Genomic DNA, 16,599 nt, shown 5'->3' on the forward strand with positions numbered 1-16,599 from the left:
CATTTGGTACAGGAATCCTCTCCTAAACGTAGGGTATAGCAAGCCCCTCACAGACAGACCTCCAGCAGCCTCAGACACGCCCCAGGAAATCCCCTCACAGACACGCCCCGGCAATCCCCACACAGATGCTTTTCCCCACAGTCCCCTCCTAGACTTTCTCCTAATCTGACTCAGAAGACCTGGGGACCCCAAAGCAACAGCAGCACTGAAGACAGAAGCTGGCATGCTGGGGCTTGAGCAGCTTACACAGGTGAAGTCAAGGGCACTGAGGAAAGCAGGGCAGACATCCACTGCAACCATGGGCCCCTGGGAGAGCAGACTGGGTCTACATGGGCAGGAATCACACAAGAATCAGGAGCATGAAACAGGCCCTGGTTTGGCTGACCCTAAGCTCTGCTGGTCTCAGATTCCTACCCATTCCACCAAGGCAATCTCATCAGGTGAATCTGAAAATATGCAGCCCACTGGACCAATGATGCACTCAACACATCTCTGAGCTTTCATTTTTCTTTAATGACTAAGGGATTATGTTGTTGTTAAAACTCAAGAATTAAATGCATTCAATAGATTTATGTCAAAAGTAAGATCATTGTATATACTTCCCCGTTTTCAACATGTCAGGAAGACAATACTTTTTGAGTATGAGTAGAACCAATGCAAAGTTTACAGGAGAGCAATCCAGGTAAGACTTCTCATAGTACTATCCTTTGTATCCTTACTCCAGACACTAAATGCAAAGTGAGAATGCTCCCATTGAAAGGACAAGTTGATAATACTAACTATAAAATGAATTAATTGTTCTTAATGTCTTTCTTAATACGTAAGAGGCAGAATTAAGAAATTAATTATGTATGTCCTTTAATATCTGCAACAGCATTGTCTGGGAAAAATATTTTTGTTTTTACTTTGGTCTTTGAAATCTTCTCTGGGAATATATATATTTTTATTTTTTGACAGTTTCCCATGTACATAATGTGTCTTGATCATATCGATTCTGAACTCTCCTCTCCAATTCTTTCCCAGACTCTAACCAATTCCCCCTTTCACCCTCCAGAGTGTGTGAAATATGTATGTACTTACTGCTGCTCTCATGCACGAGGATGTGGAGCCATCTATTGGAGCATAGACAGCCTAACAGTAGCCACATTCCAAAGAAAAAGTCTCTTCCCCCAGAAGCCACCACTTGCAAGTAGCAGAGAACATGCACCAGCAGTTGCTCATGTTTAGAAATAATATATAGTTGAGTGCTCACCCCTTAGCTATGCCACAGCCTCTTGGGCTCAGAAAACATTGCAAGGGAGTGAAAAGACTGGGAAAACTGCAATGTGGAAAGGAGGGATGGAAATGCTGTGAGTGACCAAGATCCCCTGACATAGGCATTGCACACAGGATCTCAAAGTATCTGTGGTGGTTTATACATCTTGAACAAGATCTCCAGGTCTTGCTAGGATATGTGGAAACTCCAGATGATTCAACGCAAGATCAGAAAACTATGACCTAAAAAAAAAAAAAAGAAAAGAAAACTATGACCTATGACTCTATCCGCTTGCACTTCTCCAGGTTCATGCTGGGATCCATACAGGCTTGATTCCGTGTTACATCACAGCCCCACAGTATGCAGCCTCAGGACCCATGTGTCTACGCACACACACAGCTCAGATGAACACAGGGCTACTCAGGTCAGAAGCAACACAAAACTGTGGTCCTAGCACTCAGTACCCTAGAGACCCCTTTCCAGAGGCTAGAGGCTGCCCTCCCCTTGGAAAGTGAGGATCACTTCAGCGTTTCTACTCATGAGTACTGATCATCCTCATGACCAAACTCCAAACATCACGTAGCCAGCCCAAGAAGAGCAATGCTAAGAAAACATCAATCACTGGTCCTGTCATTCATGTGTACCAGAAGGACACAACTTCAGAATAGCTCCAGTGTGCAGGGCCCAGTGCAGACCACAAGGAATAAAAAGAAGCAAGCAAGTTAATCTCCTCCACCCTTGCCAATTTCTAATAATGGCCATTAAGAAAATCACTTAGACACAATCCAAAAGAACATTTATAAATATGTTCAAAGCATTCAAAGAAAACCCAATGAAATGGCTCAGTGGGAAAATAAATCACGTGACCTCCATATGACCACACCAGACACACACGCACAAACACACAAACAGAGAGATGCATCATACAGAAGCAGGCACATAAATGATATTAAAAAAAAAAGGAATTTAAAGAGAACATGAACTCTTGAATGTACTTAAATAGGACAGAAGTAAACTTCTGAATGAATTCTTAAAGAACATAAAAAACCAGCTTAAAAAAAAAGTCAAGATACTATAATAAAATGATAGAAAAACCAAAGAAAAACTAAACTGGAACAGAAGTCAAACTGAACAATTCAATACATCCATAATCAGCTCAATGCAAAGGCTTACTGATAAAAAAGACAATGTTCCAGGGCTTGAACATACTGGATTTGTCAACAGAAAAGCAAACATTTCAATATGCATGAAGAGAATATGGATAAATCTATGAATTATGGGCACAGAAGGAGAAACATACATGAGAAAGGCATAGAAAATACTTTCAATAAAAATCATAGAAGAAAAGCTATCAAAACTGGGGACATTTGCCTATCTAGATATCAGGGTCACCTGGAACACCAAGCAGACATGATAACAAACTCCCCATGTCTTACTATGGTCAATCATTGAATATATAGAAAAAAAGAGAGCAAGGTGAATGCTGCACTGGAGAGGAACTGAGTCACATACAAAGACAAGCCTATCAAATCAACAGTTGAGTGTACAACAGAAACTTTAAAACCAAGAAGGACTTAGAAAGATACATTTCAAGTTCTCAAGGTTTTATAAAAACAACATCAAAGCCCCAAACAGTAGACAGAAGTGATTGAATTCAGGGCATAAAGCAATAAAATAGAAATGAAGAAAAACAAAGAATGAATCAAGAGTGCAGTCTTTGAAAACAAACAAACCAAAGAAGATAACCAAGACTGGCATATCCTTAGGCTAATTAACCATAAGAGACAGAAAACCCAAATTTATTGGAGATGAAAGGAAGACAGCAGGTACCTGTGAAACCCACGTAATCATCCTAAAAACCATAATTCTACCTAAAAGAAAATTCTGATAAATGGATGTATTTCTATGTGTATATGATATATGAAGCTTCAATTAAAATGAGGCAAACTATTTACACAGACCTATAACACGCAGTGACACGGATGCAGTGGAATTCTTCCAAATAAAAACAATGGAGATGCAGAAGGAGTCATTGCAGAATTGTACCAATTAAAGAAGAACTAAAACCAACTTAAAAAATCATTCTAACAGAAGAGGAAGAAGGGCTTCTGATCTTTTCCTTCAAGGACAGCATCACACTGGAATCAGAATCAGATAAGTTTTACTGAGTGACAAATCACACTGATGAACATAGATGTTAAAACTCTCAATAAAGTAGTAATTCAAGAGCACATCACTCACCATGATCATGCTGGTTTTATCCTAATGATACTGAGATGGACCATCACATCTCAAAACAAATGAAATAAATCACAGAAATGGACTTAGTCAGCAAGGACTTCGGGAGAATCCAACAACTTCCCTTCATAACGTTGGGTGGTTTGAGTCCATTTGGAAAGACCACAGACATAGACTCAGTTCGAATACAGATGAAATGAATTTACTCCGACTGCTAGCAGAGTGGCCGCAGCCTTTGAGCAAACAGCATACAATGCCTATGGGGCTAAAGGAAGTGTTTATACAGGCAGATGCCAAAGGCAGACAGCACAGTTATGCATGGGATCCACATCCGGTCAAGAAAATTATTTTACTGCCCTCATTTGCTTCTCTTTCCCATTATACAGTAACGAAAGACTACTTCATCCCGGTTCCACACCAGTAAGTTTCCTATATGTGTACAACAGCAAAGAGCAGGCGGCTATTCCTCACAGCAGGAACATCATTATCCTGGTCTCCCATCACTTGCAGGCCACTAGGATCTCACAAGCATTCCAGGCAAAGGTCAACAGCACATAAGGGCTGGCTGCTACCACACTGAGTTTCCTTAGCCATCACGGGGGAGTTATGTGGCACATGTTTCAGTTCTGAGCAGGCTAGTGGAAGTGTCTCTAGAAACTGGGATAGAGCAGTTTATTACTGGGAAGGCAACACACAGGGACCTCGGGTGAGGGCACCGTAATAAAAATCCTGAAGAGACTGGGAATGAAGAAAACATGCCTCGGCCTAATAAAGGTCATCTATGTGGGTGAGAGAGTATGTGTGCGCGCGTTTGTGTGGAAACATTCGGGCAACATGTTAAGGGGGTTGAAATGAAAACAGATTCCCTTAATATGAAATAAGTGTCCCACTGTAACAGAAGGGAGTGCGAGTGTTGCAAATAGGAAAGGAAGTCAAGGTATCCATACTGCAAATGAGGGATCCATAAAGGATGTCAGAACCCTGCTGCTAAGGGCCCAGTCCACCATTACTGGAAGGCTCTGAGTTTGATGTAAAATGGAGGACTCCCTTTGTCAGAGAGGCTCCCTCCTGTCTGCCTGTGGGAGCCGGGATGCCCACACCCTCTGCCTGAGGGGTGCCATGTAGTCCTTAGGGAAATTTCAGGTCCAGCTCCAAGTAGAACCTGATCAGCAAGTCCCCGGGACTCCTGGAATCTGTCTCCATGCTAATGAGGCCTCTCAGTAACTTAGCCCCTCACCCAATGACATTCACACACCCTGGGAATCCCCCTACCCAAAGCTCTATATAACCCTTATTCATCCCAAATAAAACCGATGTCTCCCCGCAGCTGGTCCCGGAAGGTTATCATTTGTGCTCTGGAGCCACTGAATCCCCAGTGTGTGGCTTCTGCTACCTTGTTCCTGAGGACCTGTGGCCCATGGCCCCAGGAAAGAGGGGGAACCTCAAAAGGAGAGTCTAATATTCCCAATAGAAAACACCCTAGAACTGACAAATTCATCAAACTAGGAAGATAAAAGTTAATATATAAAAGGCAGTAAAGGTCCTTCACTCTCAAGGATTTATAAAAACAACACCAACAAAACCCCCAAAACAGGCAGAAATGTTTGAGTTCAAGGCATTAATTAATAAAATAGAAATAAAAACAGAAAATGCATAAAAATAGTTTTGAAAACAAAAATAACCAAGACTGGCAAACCGTTAGTCTAATTAACCAGAAAGATGAAAAATCCAAATTAATTGGAGATAAAATGAAGACAACAGATACCAGTGAAATTTATATTTTGTCAGTGACAAACATGAGACAGAGGTTGTAGAGGTTGTGGAAAGGTACACAAAACTAAGGATGTACAGACAGACATAGGACGGTATAAATAAAAAAAAAAGCATAATTTAAAAAGTTTTAACAGGGGTGTATACTGTGTTAGTCCTGTGGACCCCTGAAACCACGCCTTTAAATGAAAACTCCATTTCACAGGAAGGTACACCTCCTCTATGTGTCTCTTGTCGCTGAGCCTTGGGCTGCTTCTGAGACAGCACAGACTCCTGCTACTGTTCCTGGTCACTCCAGAAATGAGAATAAGATCCTACTGCTGGAACCACCACCCCCTTTGCATGAAGGTTGTGGATCAATCAAGCTGGAACTGAGCTGGACGCTTTCTCCTTTATGCCTGGCATACATTATTGCTGGAAGGCGGTAGGCAGGCTGCTGGGGTTCAGGGGAGCCATGGAGTTCTTTCCTAACTGTACAGAGACTTGGTGTTACTGAACTCAAACTGCACTGGTGCAATCATGGGAAAACTGTTTCGTGGTAAATCAACAATTCTGAATTGGAGGCCTGCTCCACGGGAGGGAGTACATTCCTCATAGTATAAACGTGTCAAGCCAATGGTGCGGGAGGTCCGGAAGCTCTAGCTGAACGGACATGTCAACTGTTCAGTACATATCTTTAACCTACAGATTGGTGTTAACTCACAACCTTTGACACAGAATCTCTTACAGCAGTGAGGAATGGTCAACCAAAGACTCATAATTAATCAAGTGCTCAGGGAAAGGAACTGCTGAATGCTCAGCCTTAACTAGGACACCCACTCCCATCCGGAGGCTCAGGACAAGGGAAGGGGAAGGACCAGACACAGGGGAGCACTTACGAGGATACTGCATGGATACTGCATGCCAATCCCAATTACAAACAACAGTTTTCACAAGGCTGGGACACATGGATCAGGAAAGAGCTGGATTAGTTTGGAAAAGAAGGGGTCAATAGGTGTGGATTAGGAGTAAGAGAAGGCAAGGGGGTGGGGGAGACTGTGATTACAACATATTGCAGACATCCAGAAGGAGAAAGTGAAAGAGCACACATCAAGATGGTTCAGCAGCTAACGGCACTGGCTGCCAATTCTGGCAACCTCAGTTGGATGGCTAGGACCCATCCACTCCCCTTATTTGTCTGCTGACCTCTATGTACACACACACATGAATGCAATGAAAATTTGGGATAGAAAAATGCTACTAAGCTTAATTGGCAATAGATTTAAAAATATTCAAATTATAATTTTCCCCTCTGTACTGGCAGAGGTCACAGTTTGCAAGGCAGGTTATCTGACTATTGGCATAAAAAGTGGAGGGTGAAAAAAATATGAGCAGAGGGTACAGGTGCTTGCAGCGTAAGCCTGATGACCGAAGTTCAATTCCTGATGCCCACACAGAGGGAGAATACAATGGTGTCCTCCACATGTTTGCCAGGGCACATGCATACCCATATGCAACTACTAAATACAGAATTAAAGGGGGTAACCAGCACTGTTGAGATGGCTTGGCCATTAAGGGCTAGGCTCACAACCAAACAGAAAGAGGGGAAGTTATGAAACAAGAGCTCTCTTGGTGTGGCTGGGTGGAAATGGGGTGAAATACATATGCAGGAGGTACCATGGGAGAAAGGAAGAAACGGGCAGGCAAGTGGGGAAGAGCAGTGTTAGGAAATCCTCCTCTTCAGTGTTAGATCAGAGGCAAACCACCTTAAAACAAATCCCTTCCCTTCTGATGTCGTCGGAACTGTCCTCGTGTATGGGTGCCGTGTGGTGCTGCTTTGAAGAGAACCAGAGGGGAGACACAGACATACTGTGATTAAGCAGCAAGATTTCTACTTCTATGAAGTGGACACGGCCTGCAAGATGCAAGAGCACTGAGGAGCTCTTCCCAGACTTGAAGTGAAATCCAGACAAAGAGCTTCAGACTTCACTGAGCAGATTCTCTACACAGACGGGGTGTGGTTTGCCTCCCAAGCAGGCAAAGACACAGATTAATGGGCAGTTTCTGTATAGAAGCATAGAATGAGCAGCAGCAACCTAATCCAAAACAGAAAGGATAGGGTGTGCCAGAATCATGACTGATGGCAGCTGAGTGGACTATTAGTACTGCGCAGCTTTGAAAGCATTTAAAATTTTTTTAATTTATTGTAATTTTCCCCCCCAGTTGTGGTGCCCTCCCTTGTCCCCTTCCAAACCTACCCTGCCTCCTCCTTCTCCTCCCATGTACCTTCCCCAGTCCACTGATAAGGGAGGTCCACCTCCCTTTCCATATAATCCTGGCCTATTAAGTCTCATCAGGACTGTCTGCAGTGTCCTCCTCTGTAGCCTGATAAGGCTGCTGGACCCTGCCTCAGGGGGAGGTGATCAAAGAGCCAGCCAGTGAGTTCATGTCAGAGTCAGTCCATTCCCCTTACTAGGGCACCCACTTGAGCACTGAGCTGCCATGGCTATATCTGTACAGGGGTGTCTATGTCATCTCCGTACATTGTCCTGGGTTGGATTATCACTCTCAGAAGAGACCCTTGGGCCCAGATTTTGCTCAACAATGTTTGTAGCAGCTTTATTCTTAATAGCCAGAACCTGGAAACCAGCCAGATGTCCCTCAAGTGAAAAATGGATACAGGAATTGTGGTACATTTAAACAATGGAATACTACTCAGAAACTAAAAACAAAGAAATCATGAAATTTGCAGGCAAATGGTGGGAACTAGAAATGACTATTTTGAGTGAGGTATCCAGAAGCAGAAAGACACACATGGTACATGCTCACTTATAAGTGGATATTAGGCACATAATACAGATAAACACACTAAAATTTGTACACCTAAAGAAGCTATTCCAGAAGGAGGACCCTAGGTAAGATGCCCACTCCTCATTCAGAAAGGCAAACAGGACAGAAGAGGGAGAAAACAGGGAACAGGACAGGAGCCTACCACAGAGGGCCTCTGAAAGACTCTGCCCAGCAGGGTATGGAAGCAGATGCTGAGATTCATAGCCAAACTTTGGGCAGAGTTCAGGGAATCTTATGAAAGAAGGGGAGATAGAAAGACCTGGAGGAGACAGGAGGAGAGCAACAGAACCAAACTTTGAATGCATTTTGAAAGGAAAGCAGTGGGTGGGCTATGAATGGCAAGACCTGCGTCTTGAGCAACTAAGAACCTACTCAAAGGACACTTTAGGTACTCACCTCATCAAGGCAAGTATCTACATTGACTGTTGTCAGGAACTCACAAACCCAGGTCAAAGGTCATCTGAGCATAACTGATTTCTCCACTCAAGGCATAAACAATTCAGACAACCCAAAGCTAGGAGACCTGGAGCAGACAGCAAAGCACAACAGTCTCATTCTTGCCCACCTTTGGGGGTAAGCTAGATGTGGGAATCAAACTCTGGACTCTCACACAGTAAGAGCACTGCCCTGGGTAGGCCTGCACGCCTACAGCTCCAGAAATTTACAGACCGGATAAGATCATTTAAACCCAACTACTAACATTTTTAAACAGCTGTCTGTAACACGTGTTTGCAATTTCCTTCAGGAAGACAGAATTTTTCCCCTGAGGTCTGTTTTCACACAGTTCTGAAATAACTGCACAATAGAGTCAAAACATCTTTATTATTTTTAGTATCACTTTGTACACTTCTGTACAAATACAAGAATATAGCCAATATTCACAGGTATTGAAAAGAACTCTGGATATTTAAACCCAGCACCTAAAAACAGTAGCTTGAAGCAGGAACTTCAAGACTGGCAGGCAGAGTAAACATTCTTTCCTTTGAAGAATTCCCTTAAAGCTAAGGTGTTTATAAACAGAATATAAAATAGGAAAAGCAACCTCACTTGCATATTTTAAGCCCTTCCTCCACAAGATTATTTTACAAGGGTGCAACAAACATAATGCTGTTTATTTGGGGAGCAAAAAGTAATTTAAAATATTGAAAAGTGCTCATTTCTTTGTTCTGTTTTTAATAGACCCAAGTTTTAAAATGAACTAAAGACGAATAAGAGAAAGAAAAATAAACACAGATGCTGGTTCTTTGGGGTGGGGAAGACTTTCTAGGGGATGTATCACCACCCCGTGTGGTAAGAGCAGCTGAAGTTTCAACAGACTCAGTTTTTAAATAGGCAGAAGGGGGACTAAGGTTTTCTAAAGCTATCCAGAATTTTATTTTCAAATTTCTTTAACCGGGTTACATGTTCAAATTCTCAGCACCGAAGGATAACCTGGATTCTGCCCCTGCGCTATAGATATCTGCCTTAGCCACATCAGCAGGCCAGGAGACAGACACCACATGTGGACTAAAGCACAGCGTTAAAGTTTTACTACTAAACTGGAATTAGAGCAAATATTACAAAACAGTTCTGCAAGAAACTGAAAATGAAGCATTTTTCTAAAATATTTAACTAACCTACTGAAGCTTGTAAACATTAAAGATGAATAGCGTGACACAGAGAAATGGGGTACTGACGACAAACATGATAGCTGCACCTGACCCGGAAACGCTTGCCTCTTCAAATGACTCATCTGTAGTAATTGCCCAAAAAGACACTGTATAGGATGTAGCTTGACATAGCTTTTCAGGGCACCACTAACAGGTATGAGCACAGTTCAGCAAATGCTAGTAACTCCACGGGTATGTATGAACATTTCATCATAACACATGACATTTGTCTTTTCTTAACGTTTAAAAAACACTGTGAGTAACAAGGGGAAGTTAGCTTCCAGGGAAGGGTATCTATCCCTCCTCTCCATCACACCATCAAATCTGTGTTTCAGAAACACCAGTACTTTCAGATTTGTAGATTAAAGTTAGAGAAAGCATCAATACCACCTTCTGTAGCTTAAACATAATTAAGTATAGTCAAAGCAATGAAGTAACATTTAGATTTCAGTATTTCAGAAAGTTAGCGTTGATTTTGGTGTAAAACAATCAGCCTTTGGTGATGGTAGATCTGGAAGCCTACTTCTGCCCTAACAATGGCAACAAAAGGTGTATGTCAGATGTTACAATTTTCAGGTTAAAAGACTTTTTTACAAAACTGTCTATGATTGATTCGCTACAACACTGGCAGTGTCATGCTAAGGCCAAGTGACTAATATTTTTCAGCAAATGGGGAGAGGGGAAGCCAAGGTAGCTTTATAGTAGCAATAGCTTTTTATTTTGATATACTTTTGGAAGCACTATACAAAGCAGAGCTTTCCCACCATTTTTGTGTAACAGCAGGAAACTCAATGACACAAACTGAGTATTCTGTGATGCTAAGAGCAGTCAGCACCAGACTTGAAGAGATAGCTACAACAGCCTTCAAAATGAAGTGTCACAATAGCAAAACAGGTAAACCAGGCTGAACAAATGACACCACTTGGGAAATGACTCCTAATTCTTGCTGGATTTCACATTCATTAAATATCTTTTACACAATTTATTGTTGATATGCTTTAAACAAAGCTTCCCTTTAAGGAATCATTGTAGTAAGACATAAATATTCAACAAGAATAGTTTTGATAAAGAATTCCCATGTTGTTCAAATTCTAGTATGCACTGACCGAAAGAAAAAAAAAGTAACAAAATTTGTTTGTTTAAACATGTTTATTACAACAGATACAATTCACATCTGACTAGCTTTGTTTCTCCTTTCCCCTCCCACAACCATGTTCATTGGGCCACTTCCTTATATTTGAGCAGTCAATGTACTTTCAGCACACTCGCCCAGCAGTATTTTTAAGTCCATCCTTAGAGGGTGCAAATGGATTTCAATAATTTATACAAACTGGGTTATGCTCGATCACGGCAACTTCCAGCTACTGTACACAGGAATGAGAAGGTTATAGAAAAGTGCCACAGCAACAGTGCCCTAAGAAAGGAAGGGGGCACCTTTAAAAAAATGGATAAAATCAGGCCAAGGACTTCAGAGGGAATGGAACATACAGAAAACGAAAAAAATTTCTTTGCAAAACAAACGGAGCAGCACCGCTCTTGATCAGATGCAAGTGCTGGCCAGCTGTCTCATGATATTTTTACACTGCTCATAAGGTTCAAAATCGTATCCTCAGACACAGACTACCTGGTGCTTGCACTGGATTTTTGAAAATGCAAGATTTCTGAATGATAAATTAACCCCCCAATTTTTTTCTTTTTTTTAAAAAAGCTAATTTTGCAGACAGGTTTCCAGGTAAAAGGCTAGGTATTTAGCCACCTCAGCATTGATTAGTTTCAGATGTCTAAGCTCTGTTACACATGGCTTCCCATGGCTTCACTCTACAAAACATATTTACAACGTGAAGATACATCTACAAGAAATCTACATTTCAAGGGATTTACAAATCAATCTTGTGTCTTTCCCCTGAATTGACTCTCACAGACCCCCGTCCCCGTGTCATTCCATTGCCCAGCTTAACGGTCCACAGTCCACTTAAATGCAGCTCAACATGTTATGACCGGGCAACAGATTTACAGTTCCTGTATGAGATCATGTGCAATTATTCACATCTTCAAACCATGAAGGAATTCTGATTTTTTAGCTTTTCGAGTTCCTTAATTTGTTGTCTCAAAAACAGTATCCTGAAAAATAAAAGCAGAAATTAAGATTTGTATGTTACAAAAAACTATGTAAGTATTATATGAGTCACTAGTTAAACTGAATAATAAAACATCTTAGTTTAAAAGTAAAAGCATGTAACAAGTCATACATTAAAATACTGGAAACCTGAAATTTTTCTTAATTTTGTAGCAATTTTTCAATATTTACATACAGAATGATTTGAAATTTATGTGTAGTATAACCATTAAGAGTTACGTGGTTGCATTAATTCTTGCTTATACTAGAGTTAAGATCAGAATTAAAGAGACAAGAGGCCAATGAACTACAAAGTAATCACTGTAGATGTGGATACATGAAACTGGTGCAAAATACAATGTATTATTTCAAAATTGCGATTTTTGAAAGTGAAAACTAGGTTACTCATCACACACTGGAGACAAAGACATACCACAGTGTGAAGAGTAAATACATACAGTTATATAATGTAAAAATAAAAATCAGCACTTTAAGGTGTGACTCATGGTATGGGGAATCCTCAGAATTACTCCTTAGGCATTCTCTCTTCTATACTTTTAAACTGTGGTAAGATATATTAAGAACAACTGAAAGTCAGGTGCCCGTCTATTACGTCGCAATACTGTCTGAGGGCCAGAGCTATTTCCTAAACAAGCCTGGGTGAAAGAATTCCAACAGATACTCGAAAGTAAGAAACATCACCAGATTAACAAAAATAGAAAAGCTATCGGGATTCCAAGTTTTAACTGCACAAATCACAACCATGTATTTATGGTTTGGGAATAAGAATGAGCATTTTCTTGAAATTATGATGTATATAGATACGGTATAATACCACTAAAAAGTCTGCTTTCGTTGCATGTGTTTCAAATATACCTGTGCTATCTAATATCCTATCTATGTGAAATGCCAGATAAACAGAATAGGCACAGGGAAGAACACTAAGATTGCAGATGCACTACACTTGGATAGACAATACAGCACTGTCTTTGTTTCCCAGATATCTAAGAGTATAAACAGTAATATAAATTTAATCATGTAATTGTATACATAACCTGAAATCGAAAGGGGCATTTCTAATTCGGTGCCAGGAACATGTCATTTTTAAATGATGTGTCCTCGTGGAGCATGGCTATAAATCAAAGTGTACAGAGCCACAAACCTAAGCGGAAAAACCCCAATAAAGCCAACACGGGAAACCAAGACACCATAACACTCAGTAGGCAGGCTAAAGTACAGAAATACTTCTACAGCCTGTGAGTACTGATCATGAAGATCTGTTTTGACTCATTATTCCCACAACTGAACCAAAAGCAGGTGAACATCACCTTCCTGAAGTAGACACCCCTATGGTTCTTCCCATAATCTTCCTATTTGCAGGCTTATCTCATTTGAAGTTGCTGACTCATGAGCCATCCTTTCTTTAGGGTTAAAACGCAACAATAACAACCTAATCAAGCAACTGTCACATCAAATCACCCAGCCTTTTGTGTTAATTTTAACCTTATGAAGCTCAGAAAATGAGCAATTCCAATACTGCAACTGCAGTGTTTTTAGCAAAGCGAGTCTCCTCATACCTTTGTTTTGCCCTACCCGAATATGAAGCATCATCTTATACAGTATAAACAGCTGCACATGGTTCCCACATGCAGCCCCTTTCTTGAATATCAGATGGCTTTTGCAAGTATTGAAGCATTGTACTCCAGCCACACTTTTATTATATGAAAGCCCTAGCACAGGGACGATGCTGGCAGTTCCATTACACGGAGAGACTCTGAACCCTCCAACAGAAACTGACCAGTCACAAACTACTTCCTTAAATGAATAAAAAACAGGAGGCTGATCAACTTAAACTAGATACTGTAATCACTAAGCTTTAGAAAGACTGGATTTTCTTCCTGGAAAATTAAGTAGCAGGTAAATAAGGGTCAAAATAATTCTTCTGTTAGAACTCAAACAAACTGGAAAAGCTATGAAGTCAGTTAACATCCATCTGGATAATGCTGAAGGAAGTAAATTAAGGGTTTGCCACTAGCCAATCACAGGTATCTCATGGGGGAATCTTAAAAGGTGCTTCTGACAGATATGGGTAGGAAAAACACCATACATAATTGTAAAACAACAGCGTGTTTCCGAGGCTAGAAGAATGTCAGGCTGCACAAATTAAGAGATCTGAGCTTGCATTCCCAGCACACATGTTAAAAAGGCAGATGGAAGAGCATGTGTCTGTGATCTCCATAGCCTTGGGGAGGCAGAGACAGGAGGCTCTCTGGGGTTTGCTGGCCAAATTTAACCTCTCAGGTCAGTGAGATCCTTCCTCAAAACCACAAGGTGGCAAGCAACTGAGAAGATGCCACACACACACACACACACACACACACACACACACACACACACACAGGTAATACACGTTACATTCGTTGTCATGTGCTATTGAAGCTACCAGAACATTTATTTCAAGTCTCCTGAATCTTCCTTCTCATAAGGCAGGTCAGTTCCCACTCATGTGACTAAGAAAATGATAAACAGTTCAAGAAAATCTAGGTGAGCATTCCCAGTACAGGTGATACTGTTTTTCCCATGGTGGGAATGGAAAACAGAAGCTCACCCAGACTGCACACTGCTATGTCTGAAAAATTTGTCAGGAACTCATCACCTGGTTTGATCTTTTGTTATGATTTACCTGCTGTTCTTCCTTTTTTACTATTGCTTCTGATATGCTTATTAAACTCACCCATTCAAAACCCAAAGCTATTAATGTTATTATAATATACATATATATTATATGGAAACAAATAATACAGTGAAAAACCTACCTCTGTTCTCGCAAAGTTGCCTGAATTTCACATACTCGAACTAAAGATCTCAAATTTTTTAACTCAGTACATATTTCTGACATGTGAACACTTCCCATATTATGGGCTTCTTCTCGCAATCTTGATGCCTGTAGTTAAAGAATGAAGCTCACATAAAACACGAACATGTTTACATACACTATAAAGAACTTACACTAAAAGCACAGAATAAAACTTGGTTCATGTCTAAACACAAGATTCTTCAATGGTGAAGAGTGTTTTGGTTTTCTCTTCGGAGTTCTTAAAGATACAGTTTCAATCAGCCCATACCTGTCATCCCAGCCCTCTAGTGGAGGAAGTGATAAGACGGTAAATTTCACACCGGCTTCACATTTACACAGTAAGTTTCAGATAAGCACCACACAGAAGAAAAAAAGAGAAAAAATAGAAAAGAGGGAGGAGGGAGGCAAGGCAGAAAAAGGGAGAGCCATACCTGTTTCTCTGCATGGTCTGCAGGCCACCCTTGCACATGTTTTATGAGATTATCATTGAAGTGCGCTGCTAGAGTAGGTGTTAGTGAGCATGCAGGGCGAGCAGATGCATTCTGTGGTACCACAGCTGCAGCTGATGTATTACTACTACATGTATGATTTGGACCAGGTGACGGACTTCTCTGGCTGCTGCAAGAGAAACAAGTGAATGCACAGGAGGCTGCAAGGAAATTTCTAGATGGCATTAGAAAAAATGTGCATTAATTTCAAAATATCTCAATTCTTAGCAAAACAATGTTTTTTAAAATTATCAAATAAAACCGGTAATCCAAAGAATATCATGTATTACTCAATGCACTTTTAAGAAGAGTCTTTGGAACATGGGGTTTCTATCAAATTTGAAACTGAAACTCCAAATGAGAGCAGAATGATCTCAGAGCAAAATCAATAGTCAGATATAAGGCACATATGAATATTTTCTAGACGTCGAGTTAACAGGTGTTAAGTATGTGTCTGTTTAGTATCAAACTGTTCTTGAAACAGTGAAATACATTAAGGCAAAACAAAGGCATTTCACTGAGAACTCTGAGTGAACACATTGATAATGCGAGACCAAAAAAGCGACAAAGATTCCTAGCAGCAGGGTTAAGAAGCCTTAAGTTGCCACCTCCTGTAGCCAGGCGGCCCTCCCAGTGGGTAGGAGCGGGGACACCTTCCCACCCATTAAACTTTCGACCCAACATTTATCTTGCCTACAAAGAGTGTAGGAGTAAACTGTGTGACTTGTTCAGTAAAGTCACCCACAGACCTGTTACATAGAACAATGACACTCTTCTGTGAAGTACTATCATGTATATCCTGCTCAAACAGCACAGGATGCCACATTAGTAACAACTACATAGTCTCACCGCACAGCAACTAACCTTAAGCGCTGAAGATTTCGAGGAGAGACAGGTTCATGCCCCTGCTGCTTGTCAGCAGTTACAGGCTGCTGTGTAGCAGAATGTGACACTGGTCCTTGCTTAACTACTGGAGTACTAACCTAAAATGTCAAAATCTGGTAAGTATCACACAGGCAAATTGCAAGAAAATTAGATAAACAAAAAAACTTGAATACTGATGGCATCCTACAGGGACTAACATAATTGTCACAATTCATATACCCACACCATCTAGTTAATAAACACAAAATTAGCAGTTTTCACAAAGTCAAAATCAGAGTTGCTTTACTTAAGTGTTAGATCCCTTGGAGCTAGTTCTAGGTATCTGTTGAGCCACCAAAATTGAGTGCTGGGACCCAAACTCCTATCTTGCTTCAGTAATTACTCTTAACAACTTAGCCCTCTCTCTGACCCAAAAAGTTAAAATTTGACCCATCAGCTCTTATAAAACCCTATAGTGAAAATCATGAAAGCACATTACTAATACCAGAAATAATAGCTATTATTCAGCAGTT

General features: G+C 40.8%; 1 protein-coding gene across 7 annotated transcripts in view; it reads right to left on the minus strand.

The window, feature by feature from the left end:
* Positions 1–10,871: 10,871 nt before the first annotated feature.
* Wac (WW domain containing adaptor with coiled-coil) overlaps positions 10,872–16,599 on the minus strand; it is a 55,615-nt gene continuing 49,887 nt past the window's right edge. For 6 of the 7 annotated variants that reach the window (XM_021661122.2, XM_060380622.1, XM_021661126.2 and 3 more), the window contains 4 exons: positions 16,067–16,185; positions 15,146–15,332; positions 14,674–14,801; positions 10,872–11,862 (listed from right to left, as the gene is read on the minus strand). In XM_021661122.2, coding sequence (XP_021516797.1) covers positions 11,793–11,862; positions 14,674–14,801; positions 15,146–15,332; positions 16,067–16,185 — 504 coding nt within the window. In that variant the 3' untranslated portion in view covers positions 10,872–11,792. The remainder of the gene's footprint in view (positions 11,863–14,673; positions 14,802–15,145; positions 15,333–16,066; positions 16,186–16,599) is intronic. The other variant, XM_060380620.1, reaches the window with a different exon arrangement.

Source organism: Meriones unguiculatus, chromosome 3 (assembly GCF_030254825.1).
Source record: "Meriones unguiculatus strain TT.TT164.6M chromosome 3, Bangor_MerUng_6.1, whole genome shotgun sequence".
Taxonomy (NCBI): Eukaryota; Metazoa; Chordata; class Mammalia; order Rodentia; family Muridae; genus Meriones; species Meriones unguiculatus.